The 27,715-nt window shown below is 37.3% G+C and overlaps 1 protein-coding gene across 2 annotated transcripts; it reads left to right on the forward strand.

Moving 5' to 3' along the window:
* LOC127985513 (ceramide transfer protein) lies at positions 1-27,335 on the forward strand. Of its 2 annotated transcripts, none has more exons than XM_052587533.1 (18): positions 1-109; positions 251-416; positions 1,638-1,772; positions 12,016-12,132; positions 16,788-16,895; positions 16,996-17,134; positions 17,421-17,504; positions 18,177-18,334; positions 19,540-19,632; positions 19,717-19,803; positions 20,720-20,812; positions 22,188-22,283; positions 22,367-22,499; positions 23,332-23,402; positions 23,497-23,625; positions 23,720-23,849; positions 23,972-24,106; positions 25,058-27,335. In XM_052587533.1, the coding sequence occupies exons 2-17, from the start codon at positions 273-275 to the stop codon at positions 24,097-24,099; spliced, it is 1,845 nt and encodes a 614-aa protein (XP_052443493.1). In that variant the 5' UTR covers positions 1-109; positions 251-272; the 3' UTR covers positions 24,100-24,106; positions 25,058-27,335. The 2 variants fall into 2 exon arrangements, with proteins under 2 accessions (XP_052443493.1, XP_052443494.1); XM_052587534.1 differs by having other exon boundaries at positions 15-416; positions 25,058-25,070; positions 25,107-27,335.
* Positions 27,336-27,715: the final 380 nt, after the last annotated feature.

The raw sequence follows: 27,715 nt of genomic DNA on the forward strand, positions 1-27,715 counted from the left end.
TTTTTTTTTGAGAGCGCGCGAGGGAGAGAGAGAGCGCGAGGGGGCGGGTGTCTCTCGCGCTCGCATTGCGCAGCCTCACACAGACGCTCGTGAAATCAACACAAGGAAGGTTTGCTTACACATCTATCGCTTATTTTCGGGATTTTCGGGATAAACATCACCGTGATCGATGCGAGTCCTTCTAACGGACAATCGCCGCTGATATTACTTCCGCGTTCTTTTTCCTGTTTTTGTCGCTTTTCCCTCTGAGCGGAGCGTTTGTTGGATTCGTTATGAATTCCAGCCCGCTTCCAAACGGCAGGCTCCTACCGGACAGCCAGAGCTGGAACTCCTCCGGTTCCGACGAGGATCTGGACGTCGAACCGGGACCCGGTCCGCATGGAGGGGTGGCGGAATTCGGAGGGGTGCTCAGTAAGGTGGGTTACGATCCCGAATAATACCTCCCGAATCGGGAAAGCGTGTGTTTGTGTGTTTTTGTTTCCACCTGATCCGATGTAAACAAACGGCAGGCGATTAGATTAATATCACGGAGCTTGTCGAGAAAATGTCTAAATAATCGCAAACCCTAATTATGCCGATTTTAGTTCAGATATTTTGCATGGTGACATTATTTGTATGACAATTAAACTATTTTTACATCACCTATTACCATAATATGATCAATGTTTTAATTCTGATGTGTTCATTACTGCCCAGTCGCATGTGTTTTCTTAAATTAAGCACAAATCAAACACAGTACAACAAATACTACAAATGCTTAACAGTTCAAATAATAGATGTGACCCTGGAGCACAAAACCAGTCACGTGTATATTTGTAGCAATAGCCAACAATACACTGTATGGGGCATAATGATCGATTTTTCTTTTATGCAAGTGCAGATATTTAGTAAATTTCCTATCGTAGATATATCAAAACGTCATGTTTGATTAATAATATGCATTGCTAAGAACTTCATTTGGACAACTTAAAAGGCGATTTTCTCAATATTTAGATTTTTTTTTTTTGCAGATTTTCGAATAGCTGTATCTCGGTCCAATATTATTGCTTCCCTAATAAACCATATATCAATGGAAAGCTTACTTATTTAACCTTATTACTGGATTGCTCGCATTACGATGATGTTTTCTATGGTGATTTCCAGTGCATGGTGACCATATGCTGCTCTTTAGACGGCAAGCCCCAAGGATATGTTAACCAAGACTGTTTTTTGATATTTTATGATAAATACTTAATATGTGATGCATGGATATCTTTCTTTGTGCATCTATAATTCAGAAGGGGTGCAACAGGTTCAGGGCAGAAGCTAGAGTTAGTCGGGGTTACTAAAGTTCATCTGCTGGTCTTTTCTTCCTGATGGGATTAAAGGAGAAAACCTCTCCTCATGACTCAGACAGCTGATCGTCTGTTTTTGTGATGAGAGGAGCATATTCCATAAGAGATTAGTGTATTATTCCACATGCGATGTCTTAAATCCTCTCCCATTTGAAGTATATTTATCTATGTATTCGAGAACACAATCAGTTGTTTTATTGAACTGTGCATCATATGTTTATCGTCACAAGTCATCAGTATGGCTGTGCGCTCACTCTTAAATACAGCTTCTTGTTTTCTTAAAACAGTTTTGTTTCTCTACAGTGGACTAACTACATTCACGGATGGCAGGACCGCTGGGTCGTGCTGAAGAACAACACCTTGAGTTACTACAAATCCCAGGACGAGCGCGAGTACGGCTGCCGCGGTTCCCTCTGCCTCAGCAAGGCTGTCATCACAGTAAGTATCCCGGGGAAAGATCCTCCCAGACAGCCGTGGGAATTTCAGATCTGAGCCAAAATTAGAATGATGCTGTGCATTCAAAACGAAAGCTTGAATTGCTTCAGATCGGACATTGTCATGCTGCGAGCTTCAGAACTGTAGTTGAATGGATTTTCATGGGATGCATGATGTTTTACTGACAATATAGACTTCTTTTATTATCAATTTGATTAGGCGGATAATATAATGCCTCCTTTTTCTAATTCTTGTATGCCAACTTCAGGATTACTAAGCATATTTTTTTATTGTGCATTATAATGTATTAGTACCTGATTAGACGCAATGCATGTGATTTCACATCAGTAATCCTGTTTTTGCATAATTCAGTGAGTTGAATGCATTATTGAAACTGATTGTTTTGGGCCGTCATATTGTTTATTGGATATTTATTGAATGATTAAGGTTCTCTCAGAGTTATAAACAAGCATTCCTCCGATAATGTCAATAAAATTGTGAAGATATCTGGTATTTAACAACTTTAGGAAAACGTTAGCACAAAAAACATAATTTATACATCGCTTTTTTTTTTAATACATTTTAGTTGGATGTTCGTCTGACTTTTTACAAATGCTAATACTTATGGTTCAGAGAACATTCAAAATAGCATTCCCATAATGGTTGTTTAATAGGTATTATAGCAGAATTTTCTTACAAATGTTCCTTTTTTAAAGCTGGGTCGGTATTGCTGCATCTCTAGAAATTAGATTTGGTCTGATTATCGAGGCAGTGGATGTGCTGAGAGCTCTTTTTAGGGCAGAGGAGAGGAGAAAAGAGATTGATGGAGGACAGACACGATCCTGGCCAGGCGCAGACAGACTGTGGCCTATTTCCCCTAAAATCACACACACGCACCTGCAGAAGCTGTGAGCCTCTGTGACATTTCCTTCATGTGTTACTCAAACTGAGTAGTGGCAAATACTGCTGAATGTATACAGTATCTATAGGAGCTCATGTAATGAATGCGTACTGCTCAGATTTGGGGTTGATTGCCTATGATCAGATATTGCCCTAAACAAACGGAATGAAATGAGAATTCCCTGCATTGCGTTAAAGGTTAACTCATGATCACACACAGATTTCGACATGTGCTGCAGCAGTCTATGCACACGCTCCGATCGTATTATCTTGCGTCACCGCTGAAAATGAGGAAACAGGGCGAAGGTTGTGTTGTTATGGAGACCACTGGAGAGGTACGAGTCCTTATGGTGACCCTGTTACCATTAGTCCTTCAATGATTAAACCAAAACCCTTACTGAAGATCGAGGGAAAGGAACAAACAAGCAATTTCTGAGATGTAAGACAATGTACGGAGTAAATAGAGGGATTGAAGTCTGAAATGATATGGTTTTGTAGGTTTGTGATTGTGCACGGCCTGCGCTCAGGTAGTTGATGTTTAAAGCTGCAGGTCGCTGCTGTGTGTTCCACATTCTAATTTGATGCTTTGCATTTTGGCTTTGAGCGAGAGAAAAATGGCTCCTTTGTTTCAAGACTCGAGAGTGTTTCTTTTTTCAGCTGTGTTTTTGTTGAACTCCAACATTTATGGCTAATCATAAATGTTAACTTTGGTAATTAAAGTCAAGCTTGTGGTAGAAAAAAGGTGAGGTTTAATGATTAAAATTAACTTTAGCACCTGCCAAAGGTCTGTGAATTGGCAGAATTTATCAGATAAAAATATTCTCTGTCAGCTTTTTTTTGTTAAAGCCGGTTCACTATTTATTTTATGAATTTCTTTGGATTATTTAGTTGTTTTTTCCTTGCATATTAGTGTTAACCACTGCAGGTCAGTGTGTGCAAATATAAGCCATTTCTCACATCTATCTGTTCAGATTTTGTACATTTTGTGAGTTTTGTTCAAAATATTATATTTGGCTTAATGCGAGGAATATTCCTAGTTTTTCGACAGTTTGTAAATCTTTGCATTGAGTCATGTGTTGCTTGCATCAGTGAGAGTTAGACTTTCATGGTTGGATAATGTTCCAGTTCCTCATAAATTTATCACTGTGTTTAAATTGTTTTCTTTCTACTCTCTTTGGCATGTGGTTACTGTTCATTTTGCACTGGATGAGTTTTGGCCTTTCTGTGTAATCTCAAAAAGAGGACAAAAACAGACAGTTTTTTAATTATTTATAGTGCATCTTAACATATTTCTCTTTCTCTTTCTATTCTGGAATACGAAGCAGCTTAATTCAAACTGATTCAGCACACACATGGCAGCAATCCGTCCTCGTAAATCCTCACAAAAACAGGTTATTGTGTCATTCCGCTCTTCCTGCCTGCGATTACGCTGTCCTCACATGACTCACACATACTTAAACCACACACAAACGGGACCACCCTAAAATCAGACTGGCTTAACCCTTGCAGACACAACAGGATTACACCGTCCACGACAAGGCCTGATTCAAACCCAGAATGCCTCATTGTGTGTCTTTCTAAAACTGGGTCTCTCTGGTTCAGTGCTCAGATCAGCACACAAGCTGGAAACCGTGTTAATTGTGCTTTTTGTGAGACGCTCAGGCTGTTGAATCAGATTTGTGAATGTCAGACCTCAGGAGATGGAGACAGTTTGTGAAAGATCAATCAGTGTGATGACAAAAACAGTTTCACAGACACTTATTCTTACTTAATCGGTCTGTCAGCAACACTTAACGAACCCAACATGCTGTTTTGAAATTCAAACAATACTTTTCCTATTACGCATACTTGGGGTTAGTGATTTGAACAAACTTGTAACCAGAAATTAACTTTGCTCCATGAGGGGGTAACATTGTTAAAACCAATTTAAAATTTCAGTTTTTATAATTACCTTATTAAATATATCGGAGTTGTCTTTCAGGTAAAATACTTAAATTTAACCAATTACTTCAGTCAGTCAGAAATACACTGATGCAACCTTAACAGATCCCAAAAAAAATTCTAAAGAAAGACAAATGACAAAATGACAATTTTCAGCTGAGATTTGGAGCCAAAAAACAGGGGAGCAAATGACTGGCAAATGGCAGCATCATTATTTTATTTTTACACCGAGATTGGTAAGTGTGTAAGTGAAATCTGTTGACTTGAGTAGTCTGTGATGTATTATATGCCAATGGTGACCGTTGAAAAATAGGAAAAGGAGTTTTTTGCCTCTTACTTGGGAAGTAATAAAGATATTGCCATAGCCTTTTCAGCCAAGGGCCTCTAGTTGAGGAGACACCAAAAAACACTAAATACATTTGGACTTGAGCTAATAAGCAACTATATAGCAACGTGCAACAACTACAAAAAACCACTGCAAACCTCTGGACATTTCCCTACAATTCTGTATTTTAGGTGCTTTTTCTGTGTTTCGGGTTCATAGTGTTTTGAGTTGGATCTGTTCTCAACGACTGTATTCAGCCCAATAAAAAACCATCAATACAGCGGCCACACAGCTTTCAGCGCTCACAGTGCATTGAACCTGAACCGTGTGCTTTCGCCTGCCAAGTTTTCCCCTCACGTGAGCTGGAATTCTCTCGCCCTCTCGCTCTCCAAAAGTGTGGCCCGTAAACATGCAATCTTTCTCTGAGCTACACCAGACCTGGACTGTGTGGTGATCTGACAGGAGAACAGGGGAAGCTCTCTCTCTCAGTCTCTCTGTTTGTCAGGGATTTGGGGAAGGACAGGTACACACAGGTACAGGTTATTCTGGTGCAGGGCGGGTCATTGGAAATTGCTAAAGTGCAGTGCTTGGCTCATGTCAGGACAGGAAAAGTTTTTAATAGAGCTGAGTTTACTGAAGAGGAAGAAGATAAATGCAGTAGAGGAAAGGGCAGTGCCTGGGTTTACACCATTCTTACCATTTTTGATCATGTTCTTGTGCTTTTATTTTTTCCAGACTTAGGGTGACTAATATTTTTTTTTGTAGTTGGGCCAGTTAAAATATTTAAAGAGCAAGTATAAAGAGCCGTTGGAGGTGGTTGAGTGAAGTAAAGGAGAACATGAAGAGACAATGGTGGAAAAGCAGAAACTGTAAAGGTGATTTGAATGTGGAAACAGTGTGTATCGAGTTACTCTATTGTTTTGACCTTATGTTTTTGGTTTCTTTTCGCTGGTTTTATTAAAGATAAAATGGATCATATTTAGATACTTCCTGTTGAAGATTTTTTTTTTGGTGTGCAAACCCTGCAGGTCCTGTGTGTATTCTCTTATGGTTTATGAGATCATTTATGTGGGTTTGGCCTGAATATCATTTAGTTTGCTCTCAGTCCAGAACCAGTTTCATCTGTCCAAACCTAAACCACAAGAGAAACTGATCAAAACCGTTACCAGATGAGTTACTGAGTCCTCTGTAAACACAACAGACTTGATCTGCATGTAGCCTTACGCTCTGGTGCCACAAAACGGGACAATTATTACATGGTCTTCACAACCTTTGCATGCCCCCTTTTTTGTTGTAAATCATTTACACATAGATGTCTCACTAAATTAGCACAGTAGTTTGTTTTGTGATTGAACAGCAAATGCATGTTTACTCCGCAACAGCATAGGAGTCATTCGTCATCAGTTTGCAACTGTTTACAGCTAGACTGAGAGAGAGAGATGAAGAGCAGAGGTTGTTTTTATGGAGGCACATCTTTTATTTCGGCAGAGGTTACCTGGGTTCAATAAACGGTGTGTAAAAGCCTTTCAGACATTAAATGAAGCTGCTCTCTGGTCAAATAAAACGACAGCTTTGGAACTTCTTGTCATCGCAGACCATAGCTGCATGCATAGCCTGGAAAACTTTAATTTTCATTAAACTGAGGTCAAGGTTTGTGTGCAAACTAAATTCAGAAATGACATAATGTCTTCATAACTGTTTTTCCAGAGTGTGGATTCATTTCTAAAACTATCCACGCATGCATTTGTTTCTAAAAAGATGGGCTAAATCTGTGCTTATTTGCACACCTGCCTCTTTTTAAAAAGTAGGGTAATTCTTATAAGTTTATAAATATAATTTAACAGCAAAGCCTAATGCTTCCACCACGCATGCACACACTTGAATTGGCCTGCTGAATATTTGATAAAGGCAACTGTGTTTGTAGTAACAGCTGCCAAAGAGAGAAAGTCAAGTGCATTTTAAAATGTCATTGACTGTGCGTGTGTGTGTGTGTGTGGATTTGCATTTTCGATTAGTGCACTGTGCTAAACCCCAGAGGATCGCTATCAAGCAGCTTGTTCTCGTTCTCATCCATTGTGTGCATGTCCTCACCTTCTGTCACATGGTAAACTCTGAGCTGGAGTCGTCATCTGAAGTCATGGCTGTGCTGTGACCTGCTGCGGCCTCGTACCACAAACCATAACACACCAAAACCTCTCAGCAGTCAATCTTTGGAAAACTGGTTTGAAAACAATCATTATATTTTTTTGCAGTTGCATTTAGTAATGCTAGTGGCACAAATATTTCACACCATTTTATAGAAGTGCTTGATCTCTTAAGGTATAGCTTTATAAGACTTGAATTATTTTGGATTATTTATTTTTTTTGTGTCCTTTCTGAAGCTTGACTTGCCAACTTGTATTGTATGGAAACGAGCATCCTTGGCATTTTCATAAAATACATAAACAGACCCAGGAGCACTTGTGGAGGAGAGAAATGAAAGAATCTTGAAGCTGGAAGAAATCTCTTCTTTATTTGGCAAACATGTTTCAGCACACAGGCCTTCATCAGAGCTAAACTAATTGAAATACATTTCTGCAAACACATTTTTAATTGTGTTTTCACATTTATTTGCTGTAATTACATATGTTTTTATGGTTTTACGACTTCATTTATCCCAGTATGAAATGCAAATTTTTGGTCAATATCACTTCCTATTACTGGGAATTTTATGTTACAGTCCAACTAAAAAGAGGACATAGGATAACTACATTTAAAATGTAACCGCACTGTATTGGTTGCATCACCTCTTTTAATAACACTCCTATGTTTGGTAATATGATCTATTTCACAACAAGAGGTTTCCCCAACATAAACTTGTTTATAAGGGCATTGCATCAAACAATTTTCAGTTTTCCATGTAATGAAACTTTTAATTCTTTAAAGAAAGGAGGTTTAGAACATTTCCAGTTTAGTGTAAACTATCTCTAATAACATCACTAAACATGTTCGAGTAGTATGGCTGGTGAACACCGTGTTTCGTTGTGCTTTGTCTCTTTAAATCTTGAGGCAGTCGTTGCAGAGCTGCTGGAAAGTTCGATCAGCCCATTTCTGCGGGAGCTGTCGAGCGCCTCGGCTTTCAGAGGGCTTTTGTTTAAATGGGTTTGAGTGAATCTGTGTGTGAAGGTGTCAAACGGGCTCCATTACGGATCAAACAGCCAGTGAACCCTGAAACGTCCTGTAAAGAAAACCGATGCTGAAATGAGGAGGAGGAGGTGCGAGGAGCGTGGAGACACGGGGATGTGGGAGGGAATGATCTGGGATATTTTTAAAAGGGTGGAACGAGGGGACAAAAGAGGCTGTGTAGATCTGAAATAGAAGGAAAAGAGAGGTGTACGGCTGTCCTGTTGTCTGAAGCAGGAAGTGTGCTCCCTTGTGCCCTCCTGCTGATGAATTCCTGTTTGGTGACCCGGGGTCGAGTCTGAAAGTCCCTCTGCTCATCTCTCCTGTCGTCTACTTCCTTCCTCCAAGATCTGCTGTAAGCAGGACTCTGTCTGGATATTTAAATCACATCGCATCTATGCACTTTAACCTGTCAGTGACAGATGACATGTGTCTCTTCCTTTGCATCCTGTGTCCTAATCTGTGGGTCAGCGTGGCGTTTGTTTCCTTTGTTCAAGGCAAGCTGAAGTCCCAGCTTCCTGTGTTTCTGATTTCCCAAAACACAGATCCAAGACTGAATTGCTCCGTAAACAACAATTTACCCATTATCTGTGAGCCTTAACGTTTATCTCTAACCAGCTCCTGATATCATTATCTGCAGGTTAGTTTTTGCTGGTGATTTGGAAAAACGTAGCATTGCATCACTTGCTCATCAATGGATGCTCTGCAGTGAATGGGTGCCGTCAGAATGAGAGTCCAAACAGCTGCTAAAAACATCACAATAATCCACAGCACTCCAGTCCATCAGTTAATGTCCCGACAAGCCAAAACTGTGTAGATGTAAGAAACAAATCTCTCATAAACTGTCTCTTCTGGCCAAAATGTTAAAACTCCTGAAAACCGTTTGCAGATAATTAATCCCGTGAACGTAAAGCACATCGTGATGTTTTCACTTTTGCTCTGTGACACATTGAATAATTTAAGATGTTGTAAAACTGTGGTCACCAGCCTATAAAATACATTTAATTGAGCAACAGAGAGCTTTTAGTCCATTTGATTTGTGAAATTAAAATTGAGCATTTAATGACTGACTGTAAATAAATGCATTTCAGCATCGCTTGTACTTCCATTTTCTTTTTTTGCTAGCTTGAAGTTAGGTTATTATGTACATACACATATGGATTACAAATTATAGGTCTGTCTGACTTGTATAACTGAAATGTAGAATCAGATTTAGTTGTCTTTTACTTTGAATGCATCTGTATATTTTCTTGCTGTAGCTGTACAAAACCCAAATAGCTGTGTATATCTGCACACTGTGTTTTACTCTCTGGACACAGTCATGCATCTTTCTTATGTTGCAGCACATGATGTTTTGATTATTGTACTGGGATTCTGTATATGTGACATTTCATTTAGTTGTTGACACAATGCTGTAAATTTCACAGGCTCCCTCACTGTCTGTCTCCTTGTGCTGTTGTGACTTTGCACACGTAGGCCTGTGTGTGTGTGTGTGTGTGTGTGTGCATGCTGGGAAGCTGATCTTTGTAAAGGGAATAAATGCATCCACCCAGAGTGTTTGAAGTTCAGTTCACGACTAAAGATTTCCAATAATGCACCGAGGAAGCAAGAGCTCTGTACCTGCTCTTTCTGTATCTTGATTAAAATTTTTCAGATGGCATGCAGTATTTACATACAATATTGTCAAAGCATAGATACATGTTTAGATGGTATAAAATGGATATTAATATTAAAATAGGTGCTAAAAATACTATATAATATTGCTCATTATATACTCCTTTTACTCGTGTCCTCATGAGCTGATCCAAGGTGTGTGGTCATGTTATGTTTTCCAGCTCCGCTAAAGCATGTTTACCCACAATGCAGCACTATCTGAGATGGAAGCAGACAGGAATCAACAGATAGCAGTCCTGTTTAACATCTGTGTGTTGGTGTTGTGATGTTTGTGTACACTGCTGTGTGATTGATGTCTCGCAGGTTCACTCAGTCCCATAGTGATGACCCTTTTGTGTATTTTAGTGTCTCTTCTCAGAACCCGCTGTGACCCTCTCGGGGTCCCCTGCATTGCCCACCGTGTCTCGATTTTCCGTTCCCAGAATCCCGCTCAATGCTTTTCCCATACATGCATTTGAATGCTCCTGCGTCGTCCATTCTGGGTTTCGTGCACAAATATAAGCACTCCTAAATCTAAACTGACATTTTCAACATCATAACAGCCGTTCTTCAAACACTGTCATTTGTAAATGCAGAACAGATCCGACCGACTGAACTCGTCGCAGTGCATTCTGGGATCAAGTAGTGTGCATCTTATAAGGCAGCATAACTCTTCTTGGTTACGAGTCTCACACTGTGAACGAGTCTTAGTTTTCTCTCAGTTTCCCCTGAGCTCTGGGTTTGTAGTGGGAAGATGCTGTTTCTGTGTAAAGCCTGTTTGATAAGTGATCATCATCCTCGCTCAGATGTGACTGATTATTCTCTGTCCCTCAAACACATGCAGCTTAGTCTCTTTAAAGCCGGTTCAGTCCTGGTGTGTCGTCCTCTTCATATTGTGATCAGCGTCAGGCTCTGAACGAGCGCCCGACTCTAATGCTCTCTCTCTGTTGATGTAGTCTGATATGCATCTCAGTAAGGACTTGGGTTATAACTCATGTAAGTTGTGTCATTTCCTGTGAGTGAAAACAAAATATAAAGCCACTTTTTCTTCTTTTTCTTCGGTGGTTGCATGTAACAACAAACATAAACTGTGACTTCCCTAAAGTGGTTGTGTCAGATCTGTCTGAATCTGTTCTCCGAATCGTTCAAATGACTCGCTCACTAAACTTCAGGTCACTCCTTTTTAAATTAGAAATTAGGAAAATTGCTATCTAGGTTGGATGATATGGTTTTAAATAAACTGTAATAATGGAAAAAATATGTATCAATAATTGAATTTATAATAAATAATATTTAAAATTTAAAATAACAAATAAATAAAATAAAATCTATATATATATATATATATATATATATATATATATATATATATATATATATACGGAGAGAGAGAAATGAATAGAAATAAATCCATATTTATTATTATTATATATATATATATATATATATATATATATATATATATATATATATATATATATATATATATATATATATATATATATATATATAAAAAAAATATATATATATATATATATATAGAGAGAGAGAGAGAGAGAGAGAGAGAGAGAGAGAGAGAGAGAGAGAGAGAGAGAGAGAGAGAGAGAGAGAGAGAGAGATTATTTAATTGAATATATTTAATTGAATTTATAAATACAGAAATTAAATATAATTACATTTTTTAAATAAATATAACATTTAATACATAAATATAGAATTAATAACATATTTAGAGTGGGCACATTTTTGTGACACATCAGGACAGATTTAAGGGCCATAGAATATACTGTACAATTTGTACAGTATAAAAACCATTACGCCTATAGGATGTCCCCACTTTTCACAAAAACAAACCTGTGTGTGTGTGTGTGTGTGTGTGTGTGTAATAATATATAATGAGAAATACTGCTGTGTTCTCTGATAGTGGGAGGCAAAAGAAAAGAAACACTGGTCTAGAGGAGTGCAGTATATCAGACTGAAGGAGAGGAGTGTTTGACTCCTCATCTGCTTTTCATAAGCAGTGTGAGGTCTACAGAGATCAACATCTGGCAATAATACCCAACACACACTCACACACTCAGAGGGAAATATCTCACATTTCCCAGCTGGCTGTGTGGGTCAAGGCTCTCTCTTTTCTCTTGCTTGTGGTTGTTCTGGTTTGGATTCTTGGATCCCTCCCTCACTCGGAGCACCTTGTTTATGAATGTACAAGTATGATGGTGATTGGTAATGATGTTTGATGTTCTTCTCTCTCTGTCTCCGTAGCCTCATGAGTTTGACGAGTGCCGGTTGGACATCAGCGTCAATGATAGCGTGTGGTATCTACGTGCTCAGGACCCAGAGCACCGCAACCAATGGATCGAGTCCATCGAGCAACACAGGGTGAGTGTCTGTCTCTACCCAGCATGCTCTTCTCTCACGCAGCCAGACTATTGACTATCAGTATAAAGTCTGGTTTCTTCCTGAGAACCGCTTATGTCCATGCAATCTGATTGATATGTTAAACAACCAACGCTTTTGTTCTGGTGTTTTTATGTGGCAATTTGGGTGAATTAATCAGAAGTTGGACATAACAGTAAGACATTGCTGTCTTGTTTACCTTGTTACTCAAATAGTAAACTCGGAGTGGGTTAGTCACCCGTCTCGAAGCTGCTTGCTGAGTCATAAAACTAAATAACATAACATCTCGAGATGAGAAATCAGAAATAAAAGACTGACTGTGTGTGAGACTATGAGTGGGATTCAGTCTGTCTGCATCATCGGAGTGAGTGACACACACACACACACACACACACACACACACACACACAGACAGGAAGTCAGTTTAGGTCACAAACACACAATTCTATGGAAACGCAAATAAAAACAATGAATGGTGAGCACGCAATGTGCATGAGTGAAGGTACCAGTGGCATATCTGTAGTAAATACCCCTAGAGAGAAAGGATGTGGGCAGATAGAGACAGTGCAGGGGGTGGGGTGAGGACCGAAAACTTCTGCGGTAGAAATCAAACTCTACAAGTGTGGAAAAACAAAAACAATCACAGGCTGATGAGGGGAAACGATAGGATATGAATCATGATATGAGCTACTGAGTGATGAAAAACTTGAGATAAGGACTTATTGAAGGACTTTAGACTCTCTCTCTCTCTTTAATCCTTTAATATAAAAGTGATATATATAATATATATAAAATAAATATATTTGAATGCATAATTATATGATTAATTATGCTTGATAAATAAGTGTTTAATATTTTAAAAACAATTAAATGAGTTTATATATTTTATTATTAATTTATTTTCATTAATTTACAAATTTACTAATAAATAAATAAGAAAATAAAACCTTCACTGAAGTAATTCATAAAGGTAAAAATGAAGTACATGAATGTTTTATTTTATTTGTTGATTTATTTTAAATAACCTAAAAATAAAACAAGTATAAACTAATAAATATTTAAATATTTATATACAAATAAATAATCAAGTGTAATAATTCATTTTTAAATATTTAATGTATTACTTTTAAGTGAACATATTATTAATTCCTTTATTTTTATTAATTAAAAAATTATGAATTAGTGATTTTAAATAAATCATTTTATAATTTCATAAAAAATACTTTATTTAATTTTAGCTGTATATTCCAGTGTGTGTGTGTGTGTGTGTGTGAGTGTGTGAGTGTGTGTGTGTGAGGTGTGTGTGTTGCTCTGCCTCTTTCAGCGTCTGTTTGCTGAGTGTGCACAAGTGTTCGTATCATGAGGACACGCCCTGATCCACATGTGCTTCTGATTTCTGCCGCCCAAGAGAGGAGGAGGGGGTTTCACACACACACACACACACACACACACACAGTTCCCCATCCATTCATTCTTCTCATGCCTCGAGGATGACCCCTCTCTGAAAGTGACTCACACACACATACAGCTCTTCTCGGTCTGAATCACTGCTGACCTTCTTCCCAAGGACACTTTCCTCCTGTCTATCATCTCATTAGGGTACAAAGGGAATAGTCCTGAGTCACACAGACCAACTTCAGCAATGATTGCTTTCAATTCAGACCCCATTATATGACTTTACAGGTGGATTTTTCACTGGATATTTCCTGTGCTGCAGGAATCTGACTGCAGATATAATACATAATAACAGTGTGTTTGCAGCTTTAATAACAAATCTGAGTTGCGTGAGGATATGACATGGACCTGTATGGGTGGAGCTGTTCAGATCTGTGTGTAATCTGTCCATCTAATCAGAGCTGTATTGTGTTAAGCCTTTCACGCTCACTGTGACAACAGCACACACTCCCAATAGAGCTACTGGAAATGAGACGTGCGCTTGTGTATCTAAAAGATGTGCTTGATTTCATCTCCTATAATCTCTTTTGTGCAGAGTCCATGGCTTTAAAACATCAGCCCTGGCTCAGTCCTCACTAGGGTTATTATGCTAATTAAAACTAAAACCATTACAGGAGAAAATATTGCTGTCACTTGAAATAAAATACATTTTTAAATATTTTATATTAAAATATATTTAAAAATAAATAAATAAAATAAATATTAAGTTAGTACTAAAATATGTAAAACTTATATATATATATATATATATATTAATGAAAATGTAAAAAATTAAAATATAAACAGAAAATATAAAAATAGCTAATTGAAGATGTGTGTTATTTTAGTATAATTCAGATAGCATTATAGTATTAATATTAATATTTAGAACCAGTTTCTTATTTTTAGATTTATATAAAAAAAAAAATGTAGTTATCAAGTTGAACTTAATTAAAATGAGAAATGTTGCCTTGGCAATTAGCTGAAATAAAGAGTTTATTATTATTTACAAGTGATAAAGATGTTTTATTTTATTTTTATTTTATTTTTTGCTCCAGTTTAAGTTTTAGTCAACTATAATAACCCTGTTCAAAATATTAACAAAAACTATATCAGTATATTAATGCTAAAATAATACTGCACACAATATATTTTAATAAAACTGCTGCTGAATTAAACATGACACTGATTATAATGCCTTCTCATTTTTCCTCTCCTGCTGTCTTTTGCAATCCCTTGATTAGGTTTATTGATTGTGTGTGTGTGTGTGTGTGTGTGTGTGTGTGTGTGTGTGTGTGTGATAGAGAGAGAGGGGATTAATGGATGTTATTATCCTGAAGTTTATCTTCTGCGCAACAGTCTCTGAGGCTATAGATTGTGTAACAAAGATGCAGACGTTGTTATTGTTTTCTGATTGGTCAGTGGAGGTGTTATCAGTGCTATAGTGACAGTAAGAGTGCTCTTGATTGGCTGGAGTGAATGCAGGACTGGCCTGTCTTTGGTTGAGACACTGAATGCTTCTTCTCTGTGTCTATCCTATAGTTACCTCAGATTGTGTCCACTCAACTGTACACGCGCTCACTGTTGCCATCTAGTGCTGGACAAGATTTATTTCCTTACTAAAGACAGTGTGTATGTTCAGTATACTATTGACTTTTTCTGTTAAGTGTCACTCCGTCTGAACGCATGTGATGGAAATTTACTACTAATCACAGAAGTAGTAAAGTACTACTACTGACGAGATGTGCATGACAATCACATGAGATTTATCATGCAGCCCTCTTAGTTATAAACATTCAAATATACATTTAGCTGCACAAACATTTAAAATGCACATAAGCAACTTTTTAATAATAAAATAGGAAGTTCATACTCCAATTTGTTATTCAAAAAGCATTTAACAGTGTCTGTAATAAAACCTTGTTTTCATGACTTATCTAAACATACATTATCGGTTAAATAGAAAAAAAAAAAGTTTTATGAATTTGTAATGCAGTCTATATATTTAGCAAAAAGACCTTATTTTTTATAGACGTTTCTCCAAAACAAAAACGTATTGTTTTACATATTGGTTTTGAAAGTAATGTATACTATGTAGCATACAGCAAATAGTACTCTAGGATGAATTCATCTGTGTTTTAGGTTAACTTTTGTGGTAGATGAACTGAGATATTGATTTTCCGTTGTTATGAATCTTATCTGCTCTTACAGTTGTACATTTATTTAATAATACTAGATTGTTTTGACTGTAAAGCCATGTGTTTACAGGTGGCTCTTATCTACAGGAAAGGTTTGTTTGTGCAGGTATGTGTGTGTTCCTTTTCTCTCTGGGCTTTGTGTTCGGTGTGTGTGTGTGTGTGTGTGTGTGTGTGTGTGTGTGTGTGTGTTCAGACTGAACTCCGATCCACTGGATTCGTTTCAGTATGCGGAACATCACAAGGGAAGTCGTTGATTCAGATCGTATTTCTTTCCCTCTTTCAGATTGACTGTAATGAGTGAGTTTATTAGCGTGGTACAGAGGTCAGATCTGTTCATGATGAGGAAAGATCCAGTAACCTGGGCTTGTGCCGTCCTGCTCTGCTCAGACGCCTCGTGGGGATACAGTCATTGTATGTGTTTACGCTGCTAAAGAAACTCAGAAACTATTTTCAGAGGCTGTTACTCATGAAACGAGCCACAGGAAAGCTCTGAGTTCATGGAAAGTGACTGTGTGTGTGTGTGTGTGTGTGTGTGTGTGTGTGTGTGTGTGAGTGAGTGACGTATCCTGAAGATGAAGTGGAAATTGTTCAGCGCACACACACCAGTTTGTTGTTTTCTAAAGTGTCATGTTTGACTGTGTAAATGACAATGTGAATATGCAGTCCACACTTCCTATATAGATATTAAATATCGGTTTCTAACTTGAATATAAAACATTTTTTTTCTTTTATATTGATTATTTTATTACAAAATATAATACATTATTTATTTATTTATTTATTATTATTATTATTATTATTATTATTAAAACATGGAAGAGATTTGATTTATGACTTGATGTTTTATTGCGTTGTGGCAGACTTTTGAAGCTTTCGTGACAAAGCGCTTGTGGATATCACATTAACCTCTTATCTCTCTCTCTCTCTCTCTCTCTCTCTCTCTCTCTCTCTCTGTCTCTCTCTCTCTCTCTCTCTCTCTCTCTCTCTCTCTCTCTCTGTGTTTAGGCCGAGTCCGGTTATGGCTCCGAGTCCAGTTTGAGGAGACACGGCTCCATGCTGTCCCTCACATCAGCCACCAGCGGATACTCCGCCACCTCCACCTCCTCCTTTAAGGTGAGGACACAGAGAAAACCTCCATCATCGAGCGATGTCAATAAGGTAATAATTCATCCCTCTCTACTCTGAACTCATAGTTTGTGTTCATGACCCACAGAAGGGTCACAGTCTGCGGGAGAAGCTGGCGGAGATGGAGACGTTTCGAGACATCCTCTGCAGACAGGTGGACACGCTGCAGAAATACTTCGACGGCTGCTCTGACGCCGTGACCAGAGACGAGCTCCAGAGAGACAAGAGTGAGTAGACTGCTGTGTGTGGGAGAGACGAGGATATCGAAAATGCTGACAGACCGCGATGTCCAGATTCCTCTGCATGGGTGCCGTCGCTCTTGTTTCAGCACAATGGCCTGTTGATTCACACAAATGATCAACTGCCTCTTTTGTTCGTCCTAGTCCTCTCTCTCTGCGTTGTGTACTACAGTATGTGTCCAGTCTCAGTATGTGAGTGGGCCGATCTGAGCACCACCAACCACAGGGCCATGAGTTCACACTGATCGTGTCTGTGTGTGTTTTCTCTGCTCAGTCGTGGAGGACGATGAAGACGGTTTCCCTAACACTCGCTCCGATGGAGAATTCCTGCATAACAACAACAACAGCAAGGAAAAACGTGAGTGTCTTGACTGATTTCTCATGTAGCCGGGGTAATCGCATGGATTTGAATCATATACAAACTGATTTCTGCATGTGGGAAACTTCAGCGGGTTTTTTCACGCTCAATGAGTTCCTCTCTGATTCGGCTCGAGGAGACAGTTCTGGGGCGCAGTTTGTCCCTTCGTTTACTCCGGTCATTTGAGCCTGTTGTAATGAATTGTGTGACATCTATAACATAAAGTCAGCATGTCTCCAGTGGAGCTGTGTTTGAGGAGATGTCTTTGGGTTGTGCATTTGGGATACTATTCATTTCTATTTTTGTATGATATAACAAAGAACGTGAGATGTTTTGCACTGTGTCCAAACCAAACATGACAAGTTTGTTTTGTCTTTATTGAAAACTAAACTATATATTTATGTGTGTGTGTGTGTGTGTGTGTGTTTAAAGATTTAAACATAGATAATGCATATAAAAAATATATATAATGCATGTAGAATAGTAAATATTAAAAATGCTTTAAAATACATATTCAGCTGCTGGTTGGAATAAATCCCCAGAAAACAGAGATTTGATGTAAGGCTGATGTTTTATTGCATCGTGCCTGATTTGGAGTCTGTGTAACACTGTCTGGCTAATGAATGTCTTTGTGTTTGGAGTGTGACTGGGTTTGTTCTCTCTCTCCATCAGTTTTCCAGTGTTTGAGTCATAAAGGCATTAATGGGATCGATTTTAAAGGAGAGGCCATCACGTTCAAGGCGACCACGGTGGGGATCCTGGCCACGCTTTCTCACTGCATCGACCTGATGGTGAAGAGAGAGGACAGCTGGCAGAAGAGACTGGATAAGGTACGAAGCTCAGGCGTCAGACAGAGCCTAATGTTTCCCTGACTGTGAAAATAAAACACATTTATTGTAGTGTGAAGCTAAAAATAAAGATGCAGAGTTAAGTCATGCGTGAATGAGATCTGGTGTCAATTCATGGCAGGTTTTTATAACGTTGACAGAAATATTTTTGTATTGATGCTGTATGTGAACAAATATGATACATTAGTGAGCCGAGGAGGGTTTTCCATGACTACTACTTAACAGAACCGACGACTATTCACTTTTTTACATTCTTGTATTGTCAAATTTAAAAAACTTTTTTTTTTCATGAAAAAAAAAAAAGTGTCACCCACTGACATAGAAAAAAATGAAGTCAAATGACCCATGGCTAGTCCACACAAGCATCACATACTGGTGCAACTAATCGACCCGTTTGTGCAAACTGAAATCAAGCTGAAAAAAATGTAAATATAAATATTGGATGAATATGTAAACAAAAGTTAGACTAAAATTGAAGCTGAAATTATTGAAACTGAAAATTATAGAAATATAAAAATTACAAAAATTATAGAAATATAAAAATTACTAAAACTAAATAAATAAAAATACAAAATTAATACTGTACAAATAATACATAAAAACTAAAATCAAAATGAAAAATATCAATAAAAATATCAAAATTCTTCATAATGCAATACTAAAATGACACTGGAAGAAACTAGAAAAAAAAGTATATAAGAAGTCAGAACATTTTGCATGACACCAGTGTTACAGGACTCTTTAATAAAATCATAATGTGCATATAGCTCTCCTGTACTACTGCTAGTCATATAGTGAAATAATATTTTATTTAAATCAATATTCTTCCAGTGCCACTATTGCAAATTCTGCAAGTGCTGGTCATTTCTAGATAAAAATCTTATCTGACATCAGAAAAAAAAGGAAAGCAGTGAATGAATAAGTGCTGCAGTATCTTTACCAGCGAAGACCTTCCTCCAGCAGTTTAATGGGTTTGTGTGTGAATGTGGAGCGTGTGATACAGAGCTGGAGCTGAATTCATCTGTCCATGTGTCTCAGTCAGCAGCATTCAGCACAATACTGAAACATTCAATTTAGAGCCAGAACACAGGAGTTTTGCTTCTGTCTGAACAGTCCAGCACCGAGACCAGATCACACAGAGACCAGATCTAAACATCAGTGTTTAGTCACTCTCTTGCTTTCTACAGGAGATGGAGAAGAGGAGGAGGGTGGAGGAGGCGTATAAATCAGCCCTGTCCGAGCTGAAGATGAAGTCTCACTTTGGAGGACCTGATTACGAGGTGGGTTCGGTTTACGCCGCTGTATTTGGTGAAGTAGACAGAGCTGTGTTTGTCTGGAGATGTTGATCTTGTTCTGTCCATCAGGAGGGTCCAAACAGTCTGATCAATGAAGACGAGTTCTTCGACGCTGTGGAGGCCGCTCTGGACCGACAGGACAAAATAGAAGAACAGGTGTGAAAATACTGACATTTAACCCTGGTTTCACAGACAAGGCTTGAACCTAGACCTAGACTAAAATATAAATCTAAGAAACTCGCACTGACTGATCTTTAAACATGTCTGTGCCGTTGTTTTGTCTAAAGATGCACACCAGTAATGTTTTTTCTTAGGCACGTTTATAAAAATGACTTAAACGTCCTAGTTGAACTAATTAAGTTGGTATTTTCTATTTTCATTCAATTATTCAAATTTAACAACACACACACGTTCAATAGTTTTCTGATATTATTAAATAAAATATTGTGATGCTGTTGCATGTTCCCCAGGCTTATTTAGAGCTTGTTTATAATTAAAAATACCACGCTAAACACAATTTATATTTGTATTTTCCTGGATATTAACACATTTAATATACACATTTTTTTGGTAAACTTTTTATTGCCTTTCTTTGAAAGTAGTATTGTATCAGCAATATCCAAGATCAACTAACCTATAATTTGTATATATTGATATATTAGTATGTATATTTTATATATTAATTAGCATTAGAATCTATTTATATGCATATCTATATACCTTTTTTTTAGTTTAAAAACTCATAAACCTCATGTTTTGATGCTATGAATAAAAGCATCTGCTAAATGCATAAATGGAAATTGAATGAGTGTTTATTAAATGTAAAGCATATATATATAAAAATGAAACGTTTATAGTCTGTTTATTATTTTTAATGCATCCACACTCTTATATTGAGCAGGATTCATCATTGCACTTTATTCTAAGGAAAATAAATAATTATAAACCAATAACACATTAACATTTGACCATCCAACCGAAAGCCAGTGGAGAAAATCCAGTCCTTTCTAAATTATTTTGAGCTGAATATTCAGTTTTACTCTTTTTGATTATTGTATGTGTGTTTTTCTAGTCTCAGTGTGAGAAGAGCCGGATACAGAGGAGCAGTTCAGTGCCTTCAGGAGACGTCTTCTCCAGCGTGGGCTCTCACCGCTTCGCTGAGAAGGTCAGCTCATTCTTCTCTTCCTGATGGTCTGTTGACCTCTTCCTGTGTCCCTGTGGTGCTCTGTGTTTCTGTCTTGTTCTCTCTGGGGGTTTTTCTCCTGATGAAGCTGCGTTTCTCTCTTCATCCTCACCCGTGTAGCCCCCCTCTCGTCCTTCCTCTCCCTCTTCTTCTGCTGTAGCCTTCACTCCTTCTCTGCATGAGCACAGATTCAGTGCTGAGGTAACAGCGCCCTCTAGCACACTCATCCAGAACTGTTATAGCATGAGATGCATCTGACCTACTAGTCAACGCAACTTCTTGCTTAATGCAAGTGTCCTGCATTAAAAGATACAAGGAAACATTTTTATTTTTATAAAAAAAAAAAACTTTTATTACATATCAATTGTATATAATTATATAGATATTTATTTTGTTTGTGCAAAATAATATTGTTAAAATATTGTACGCAACTGATTGAGATATTGTAATTAAGACTTGTTTTTGTAAAATTCTCCATGAATATAACCTTTGATGCTTATTTGGTATATAATAAACATTTTGGGCATCATCAAAAAAATATTTTAAAATGGTCTTAAGTTAGATTTTTTTCTTTGCAGATTTACCACAATATGTTGTTTTGGGGAAAAAAAAATCTGCTAATACATAAATTTAATACAAATGCAAATATTTTCAGCTTTTTTAAAATGTCAAACAAATATATTAAATAAAATAATCTCAGCTTCCTACTTTGTCAGTATTTTTGGGCATTATCTTAATGTGTTTTGATGCTGTGCTAATGCCCAAATCTGCTGTCAGTCAAGGTTTTAAAACACAGCCAGTCATTTTATTGGCAAGTCTGCACGATGGACAAACACACACGGTTTAAAACCACACAGTCTGCCCCGGTTCGCTTTTTGTGTGCCTTTTAAATCTGCAGCTAATAATGGCTTCTATTGCTTTTTAATTTGATAATTTGCATGTTTCATACCTTCTAGGAATTCTCTTCAGGTCACCTTGAAATCAAAATGCAGCTCATTTGCTTTAATTCGTGTTCCTGGTCTAATTATTCATTCATCTGTAGGTGTTTGTATCATGTAAATAAAGTGCTGATTAAATGGCTGCTTGTAAAACCAGTAGTTTAATGCTGATTAATGCATATGATATGACAAGCAGCCTGCAAGCTTTGAGATATTTGCTTCAGAAAAGTGTGTGTGGTGGTGTTTCAGGAGGGGAGTAGTTTTCTTTTTGAAGTACAGAAGTAATCAACATTACAGAAGAGCAGACGTTTGTCATGTGTAGTCGGTATTGTGTAATGCTGACTTTCATTGTTATTGATCTAGATCTAGATTGAGAAGGCGTGACCTCTGACCTTGTTGTTCTGCTGTGTTTTGGACAGGTGGAGGAGATGGTTCAGAATCACATGACCTACTCGCTGCAGGACGTGGGTGGAGACGCTAACTGGCAGCTGGTGGTGGAGGAGGGAGAGATGAAGGTGAGATGGATCTGATGTGTGTGTGTGTGTGTGTTAGTTTGACCTGATGTGTGTGCTTGAGCGTGTGTGTTCGTCTCTCTCAGGTGTACCGGCGCGAGGTGGAGGAGAACGGCATCGTGCTGGACCCTCTGAAGGCCACACACTGTGTCAAAGGGGTCACAGGTCACGAGCTCTGCCACTACTTCTGGGACACGGATGTTCGTAACGATTGGGAGAGTGAGTATAAATACCCCCACACACACACACACACACACACACACACATACACATTAAAGCTTAAAAACATGATCAGCACTGAATCAGTGAGAGCTTTTCAACACTAAACATTTCAACAGCAGCTCAGCAACTGTTCTTAGTCATTTTTAGAAAATGTGATGTTTACAAAAATAATGTCTATTCTTGTTATTTACCAATTGAATATGAATGATATGTACGTTAAACTAAATTAAATCTCAGAAGTATATATTATATTGATGTTCACCATATCCTGTATTAATCAGGTATAATAAGATAAGTATATAGACGTTATGTTAATATTAGTCATGTTATCCTCACACACACTACTGTTACTGTAATATTTAAAAAATTTAAGTCTTTGAATTAAGTCTTTTCTGTTCAGCAACGCTGCATTTATATGATTAAAATGCAGTTAAAACTAAAATAAATGCTTTCTTCTCTAATAGATTTTAAAATGTAATTTATTCCAGTAATGCAAAGCTGCATTTTCTGCAGAGGCCGTTTGAGTAGTGATTGTGTTATTTTTATTATTTCTGTACTATTATAGTTTTTAGTAATTGTGTGTTTGTTTATATTTAGGTTAGTGTAGTTTCATTTCAGTTTTAGCTTTTATTTATTTTGGTGCTTAAACGTATATCATTAATCATGGAGCACATTCAGTGACCCTGTGAAGGCACCATGCTTTCACAGTCCGTATAATTCAGCTGTACCTCCTAATGATCACTGGTGCAATCGATAGTGGTGCATCATGGGTAGAATTACTCCTGTTGACTTCAGCGTTATCAGCTCTTGTTTCTGTCTCTGTCTCCAGCTACTGTGGAAAACTTCAACATCGTGGAGACGCTGTCTGATAACGCCATCATCATCTACCAGACTCATAAGGTGCGAGGAGCTCACGCTCTCTCCAAGCCTCGTCCTCGCTGTGATTGGATTCATTGATTGTGACCGAGTGTTTTGTGTTTTGGTTCGTGTTTAGAGAGTGTGGCCAGCGTCCCAGAGAGACGTCTTGTACCTGTCTGCCATTCGTAAGATCATAGCCAACAACGAGAACGATCCCGACACATGGCTCGTCTGTAACTTCTCAGTCGAGCATGAGAATGCCCAGGTGAGTTCATTTAATGCATTCATGGCTTTTGTGGCTCAATTCTGACTTGTATATGTTTATGGCTCACGGTTTTGTTGTTTTTGTCCTGGTGTAGCCGAACAACAGATGCGTTCGTGCTAAAATCAACATTGGGATGATCTGCCAGACGCTGGTCAGTCCACCAGAGGGAGACAAAGAGATCAGCAGAGACAACATCCTGTGCAAAATCACATACGTGGCCAACGGTTCGAGAAACCTCTCACCTACAGTCTTCATGAAATAGCTATTAAATCACCTGAGATAAAGAAAAACATGACTGTTTAATAATGCAGGAATCTGTAAATAAGTCTGATTGTTGTGTCTGCAGTGAATCCTGGCGGCTGGGCTCCTGCGTCTGTCCTGAGGGCCGTCGCCAAGAGAGAATATCCCAAATTCCTCAAGCGCTTCACTTCCTACGTCCAGGAGAAAACAGCTGGGAAGCCCATCCTCTTCTGAGCACCAGGTGACCCAAACTACATCTGATGATACAGAGAGAGAGAAACATGTCAGCCAGAGACAGACTTTTAACTTTGTTGTTATTTAAGCTTATATAAAAATATATTTGTATTATTTACTTTAGATTATATTATTGTTGTTATTGTTTTTTTTTTTTTATAAATGTATTATTATACTATTTGATATATATATAAAAAAGTCATTACTATTGGTATTTTATTATTATTTTACTATTATGGTTATAAAGAATTTAATTATATATTATTATTTTCACTATAGATATTTTTTGTTATTTCTTTACTGTTGTTATGCATTTTCATTAATTATGTTATTGTGTATTTAATAATATATTATTATTCTTTTTTTTATATTATTGGTATTTTATAATTATGTATTTTACTAGTTATGGTACTCTATTTAATAATAATATTATTTGTATTATTATTTTAACATTATTAATCATATTATATTATTGTTCTTTTTACTATTTATTTCTATTAATTGTTATACTTATGTGACCCTGGAGCAATATTTGTAGCAATAGCCAACAATACATTGTATGGGTCAAAATGATACATTTTTCTTTAATGCCAAAATCATTAGAATATCAAGTAAAGATCATGTTCCATGAAGATATTTTATAAATATCAAAAAATTGTCATCATTAGTAATATGCATTGCTAAGAACTTAATTTGGACAACTTTAAAGGTAATTTTCTCAGTATTTAGATTTTTTTGCACCCTCAGATTCCAGATTTTCAAATAGTTATATCTCGATCAAATATTGTCTTGTCATAACAAACTATGTATCAATTAAATATTATTTATCCAGAAAATTTAGAAAAATGGACACTTATGACTGGTTTTGGACTGGTTGGCTCATTAAAAATGCGTTCTGGATTAATTGTAAAGGTTTGATAGAACTAATATGAAATTCTTTATTTGTGATTGTTTGCAGTTCCCCAGTTCTGCTGTGGGTGTGCCGGAGCACCTCCAGTTCCCGCTCTCTCCTCTAGTTTCAGCGCCCTCTAGTGACTCAGAAGACTCATGGCGTCCCTTCTCCACAGGAAGCCCCGCCCATCCACAGACGCTTGATGCCCTTCTGTAGCACCACACTAGCTCACACAGACAGAGGACTAGAGATGCCACACGCCAATGTCTGTCCCATGTCTTCTGCCAGAGATCTATATTGATATGAATATATATGTATGTATGTATGTAAGTAAGCGAGATGGGAAGAGTTTATATATACCGGAGAGTTTTGAAGCTGAACACGTGAGACCGGCTCGGTTTTAGTCTTCAGCTTTGCTCTCGTTGTCCTCGTGTAATTGTTGTTTGGGGAAATCAAAGGCATGTTTGTGAGTGAACTCTATGAAGCTGCCTTTCGTCTCCATGTTGGCCGTCTCTTGAATGAAGCGCAGCATCTGCTGCTGACGAGGAGACGCTTCATTTCTCTCTTGATTTAGTTCTGTGTCTCGGCAGCTGATAGACTGTAGCACAATTCCAGATCGATCGGGACCGGAAGAGATTTTTTAATATGTCAGAAAAACTTTGCGCGCCGATTATTTGTATATAATTTCATTATTGCTTCTTACCTGACTAATGCGACTCCATATGCCTTAGTGTGTGTGTGAGACTGAGAGGAGTGTACCGACTAGAAAAGTGCCTCATTATTCATCTTGCTGATCTTACCGCCCCAAAACTACAGCCAGAAACCAACCTGGCGTCCTGTAGTGTGCATACGAAGATCATTTCATATTGATTTCTTACCTCAAGTTATTATTTAAACCTGATTATACAATCAGACTGAGTCGTCAGAAGAGCTGCCTCTAATTGGAGGAGCCCTGACGCCAATCAAATTCACTGTCCAATAGGGAGAAGCGGTTCAAATTAGGGGCGTAGATGATACGTAGATGTAGATCGGGTGAATTAGTTGCATTTATTTATTTTTTCTTGATTAAATGTATTCTTCTTAAGTGAAAAACTAAATGTCACGCATTAATAAACAATCTTACAAGGCACAAATTGGCCAATTTTTGTCTCATTTTTCCAGTAAAAATATCTACAGATTCTTGAATACATTTACTCGAGAAGCAGAATTAAGATATTAAGTCGTTTTCTTAAAGAAGTATGCTTAAATCAAGAGTCAGTGGGGTATATTATTTTATTCCTAAAATAAGAAAACAAATCTTCAGATCTTTTTGTTTCGACTTTAACTTAAATATTTTAAGCCCACTGACTGATATTTTTCTTGATTTATGAATGATTTCACTTCATTTTGAGCCATTTTTCTGAAAAGGTTTGCATTTACAGTATAAAATACAATTTCTTGATGATCGTTAGATATCAGTCTTGTTTTCTGAAAAATTAATTAAAATACATTCGAGTTTATTAACTAAAAAAATAATCTTTCAGTCGGGTTAAAAATAAATATTTTTCTCTTTAAAATAAATGTATTTTTTAGCCCACTGCCAAATATTACTGTTTTAATTCACTTTATTTACATACATTTTTCAGAAAATGTTTGCATATATTTAGCATCTACTGTAGTAAAATAGCTTGAAAAAATGTGTGCATGCTCAAAACAATAATAATAAAAAAAATCTTGTTTTACATTTGAATTAGATGTTTTTAAGCATAAATTCACTTAATTTTGATAAATATTTCAGAAAATGCTCTCCTATAAATTTATGATTTATGAATCTTTAGATATTTATACTGGAAAACGAGACCAAAAAAAAAAAATTGAGCAAGAAAATGATTTTTCGCAAAAACGGCAAAAGCTTTACATTTTTTGCTAAACATTTTCATTGGTCAAACTGTTCCCATGATAGACTGTTAAAGACACCTTAGTGGACGACGAGTAGAACCGAGTATTGACGATTTCTAAAACGCCACACTCGTACAACTTTAACATTCCAGACACTCGCTGATCCCGAATGTACGAATCCACCGGAGGCAGACCCTGTCGCTCTAACTAACACACACCTAGCGAGTAGAGCGTTTGCTGATTGGAGGGTTTATCGGTGGAATCGGCCAATCAGGAGAGGCGTTCTGCTTGTGTGTGCGGCCGTCTCATACAGTCTTGTGTGTCATTAGTTGCGTTTGCACTGAATGTAATGTGGTTGGGGTTCAGATGGTTCGTGTACATAATAATGTCGTCACACTAAAGGTGTCAGAATGAACGTACTGTGAATAGAGGGCGAGAGGAATAAAATGATTGACATCTTTCTGCACCTCTGACTCTTGTGTCATTCGTTCTGCTTGTTTGGATCCATATTCTCTTTCATTAAGGAGTTTTAAAACTCTCAAATATGGGATTTTTCACATGCAACCTCAGTGTTTGATTCTGATATTGTTGTAAAGTGTAAATTATTGATTGATTTATAATAGTCTTGATTATTTGTAATACTTTATTTGTTGTTAAACATTTAAGTGGTCATTTACAGTCTTATTGACAACTTTGCCACTAACCAATGAAATGTGCCGTGGGCGGAGCTATACTTGTAGCCCCGCCCCATTCTGCATGCACACTTTAATTCAACTGCAGGTTTTACAGTTCTCATGGGTTAAACAAACCTCTTTTTCTTTTATCTTTTGAAAGGTCTTTGTATCA

The sequence above is a fragment of the Carassius gibelio genome, chromosome B21 (assembly GCF_023724105.1).
Source record: "Carassius gibelio isolate Cgi1373 ecotype wild population from Czech Republic chromosome B21, carGib1.2-hapl.c, whole genome shotgun sequence".
Taxonomy (NCBI): domain Eukaryota; kingdom Metazoa; phylum Chordata; class Actinopteri; order Cypriniformes; family Cyprinidae; genus Carassius; species Carassius gibelio.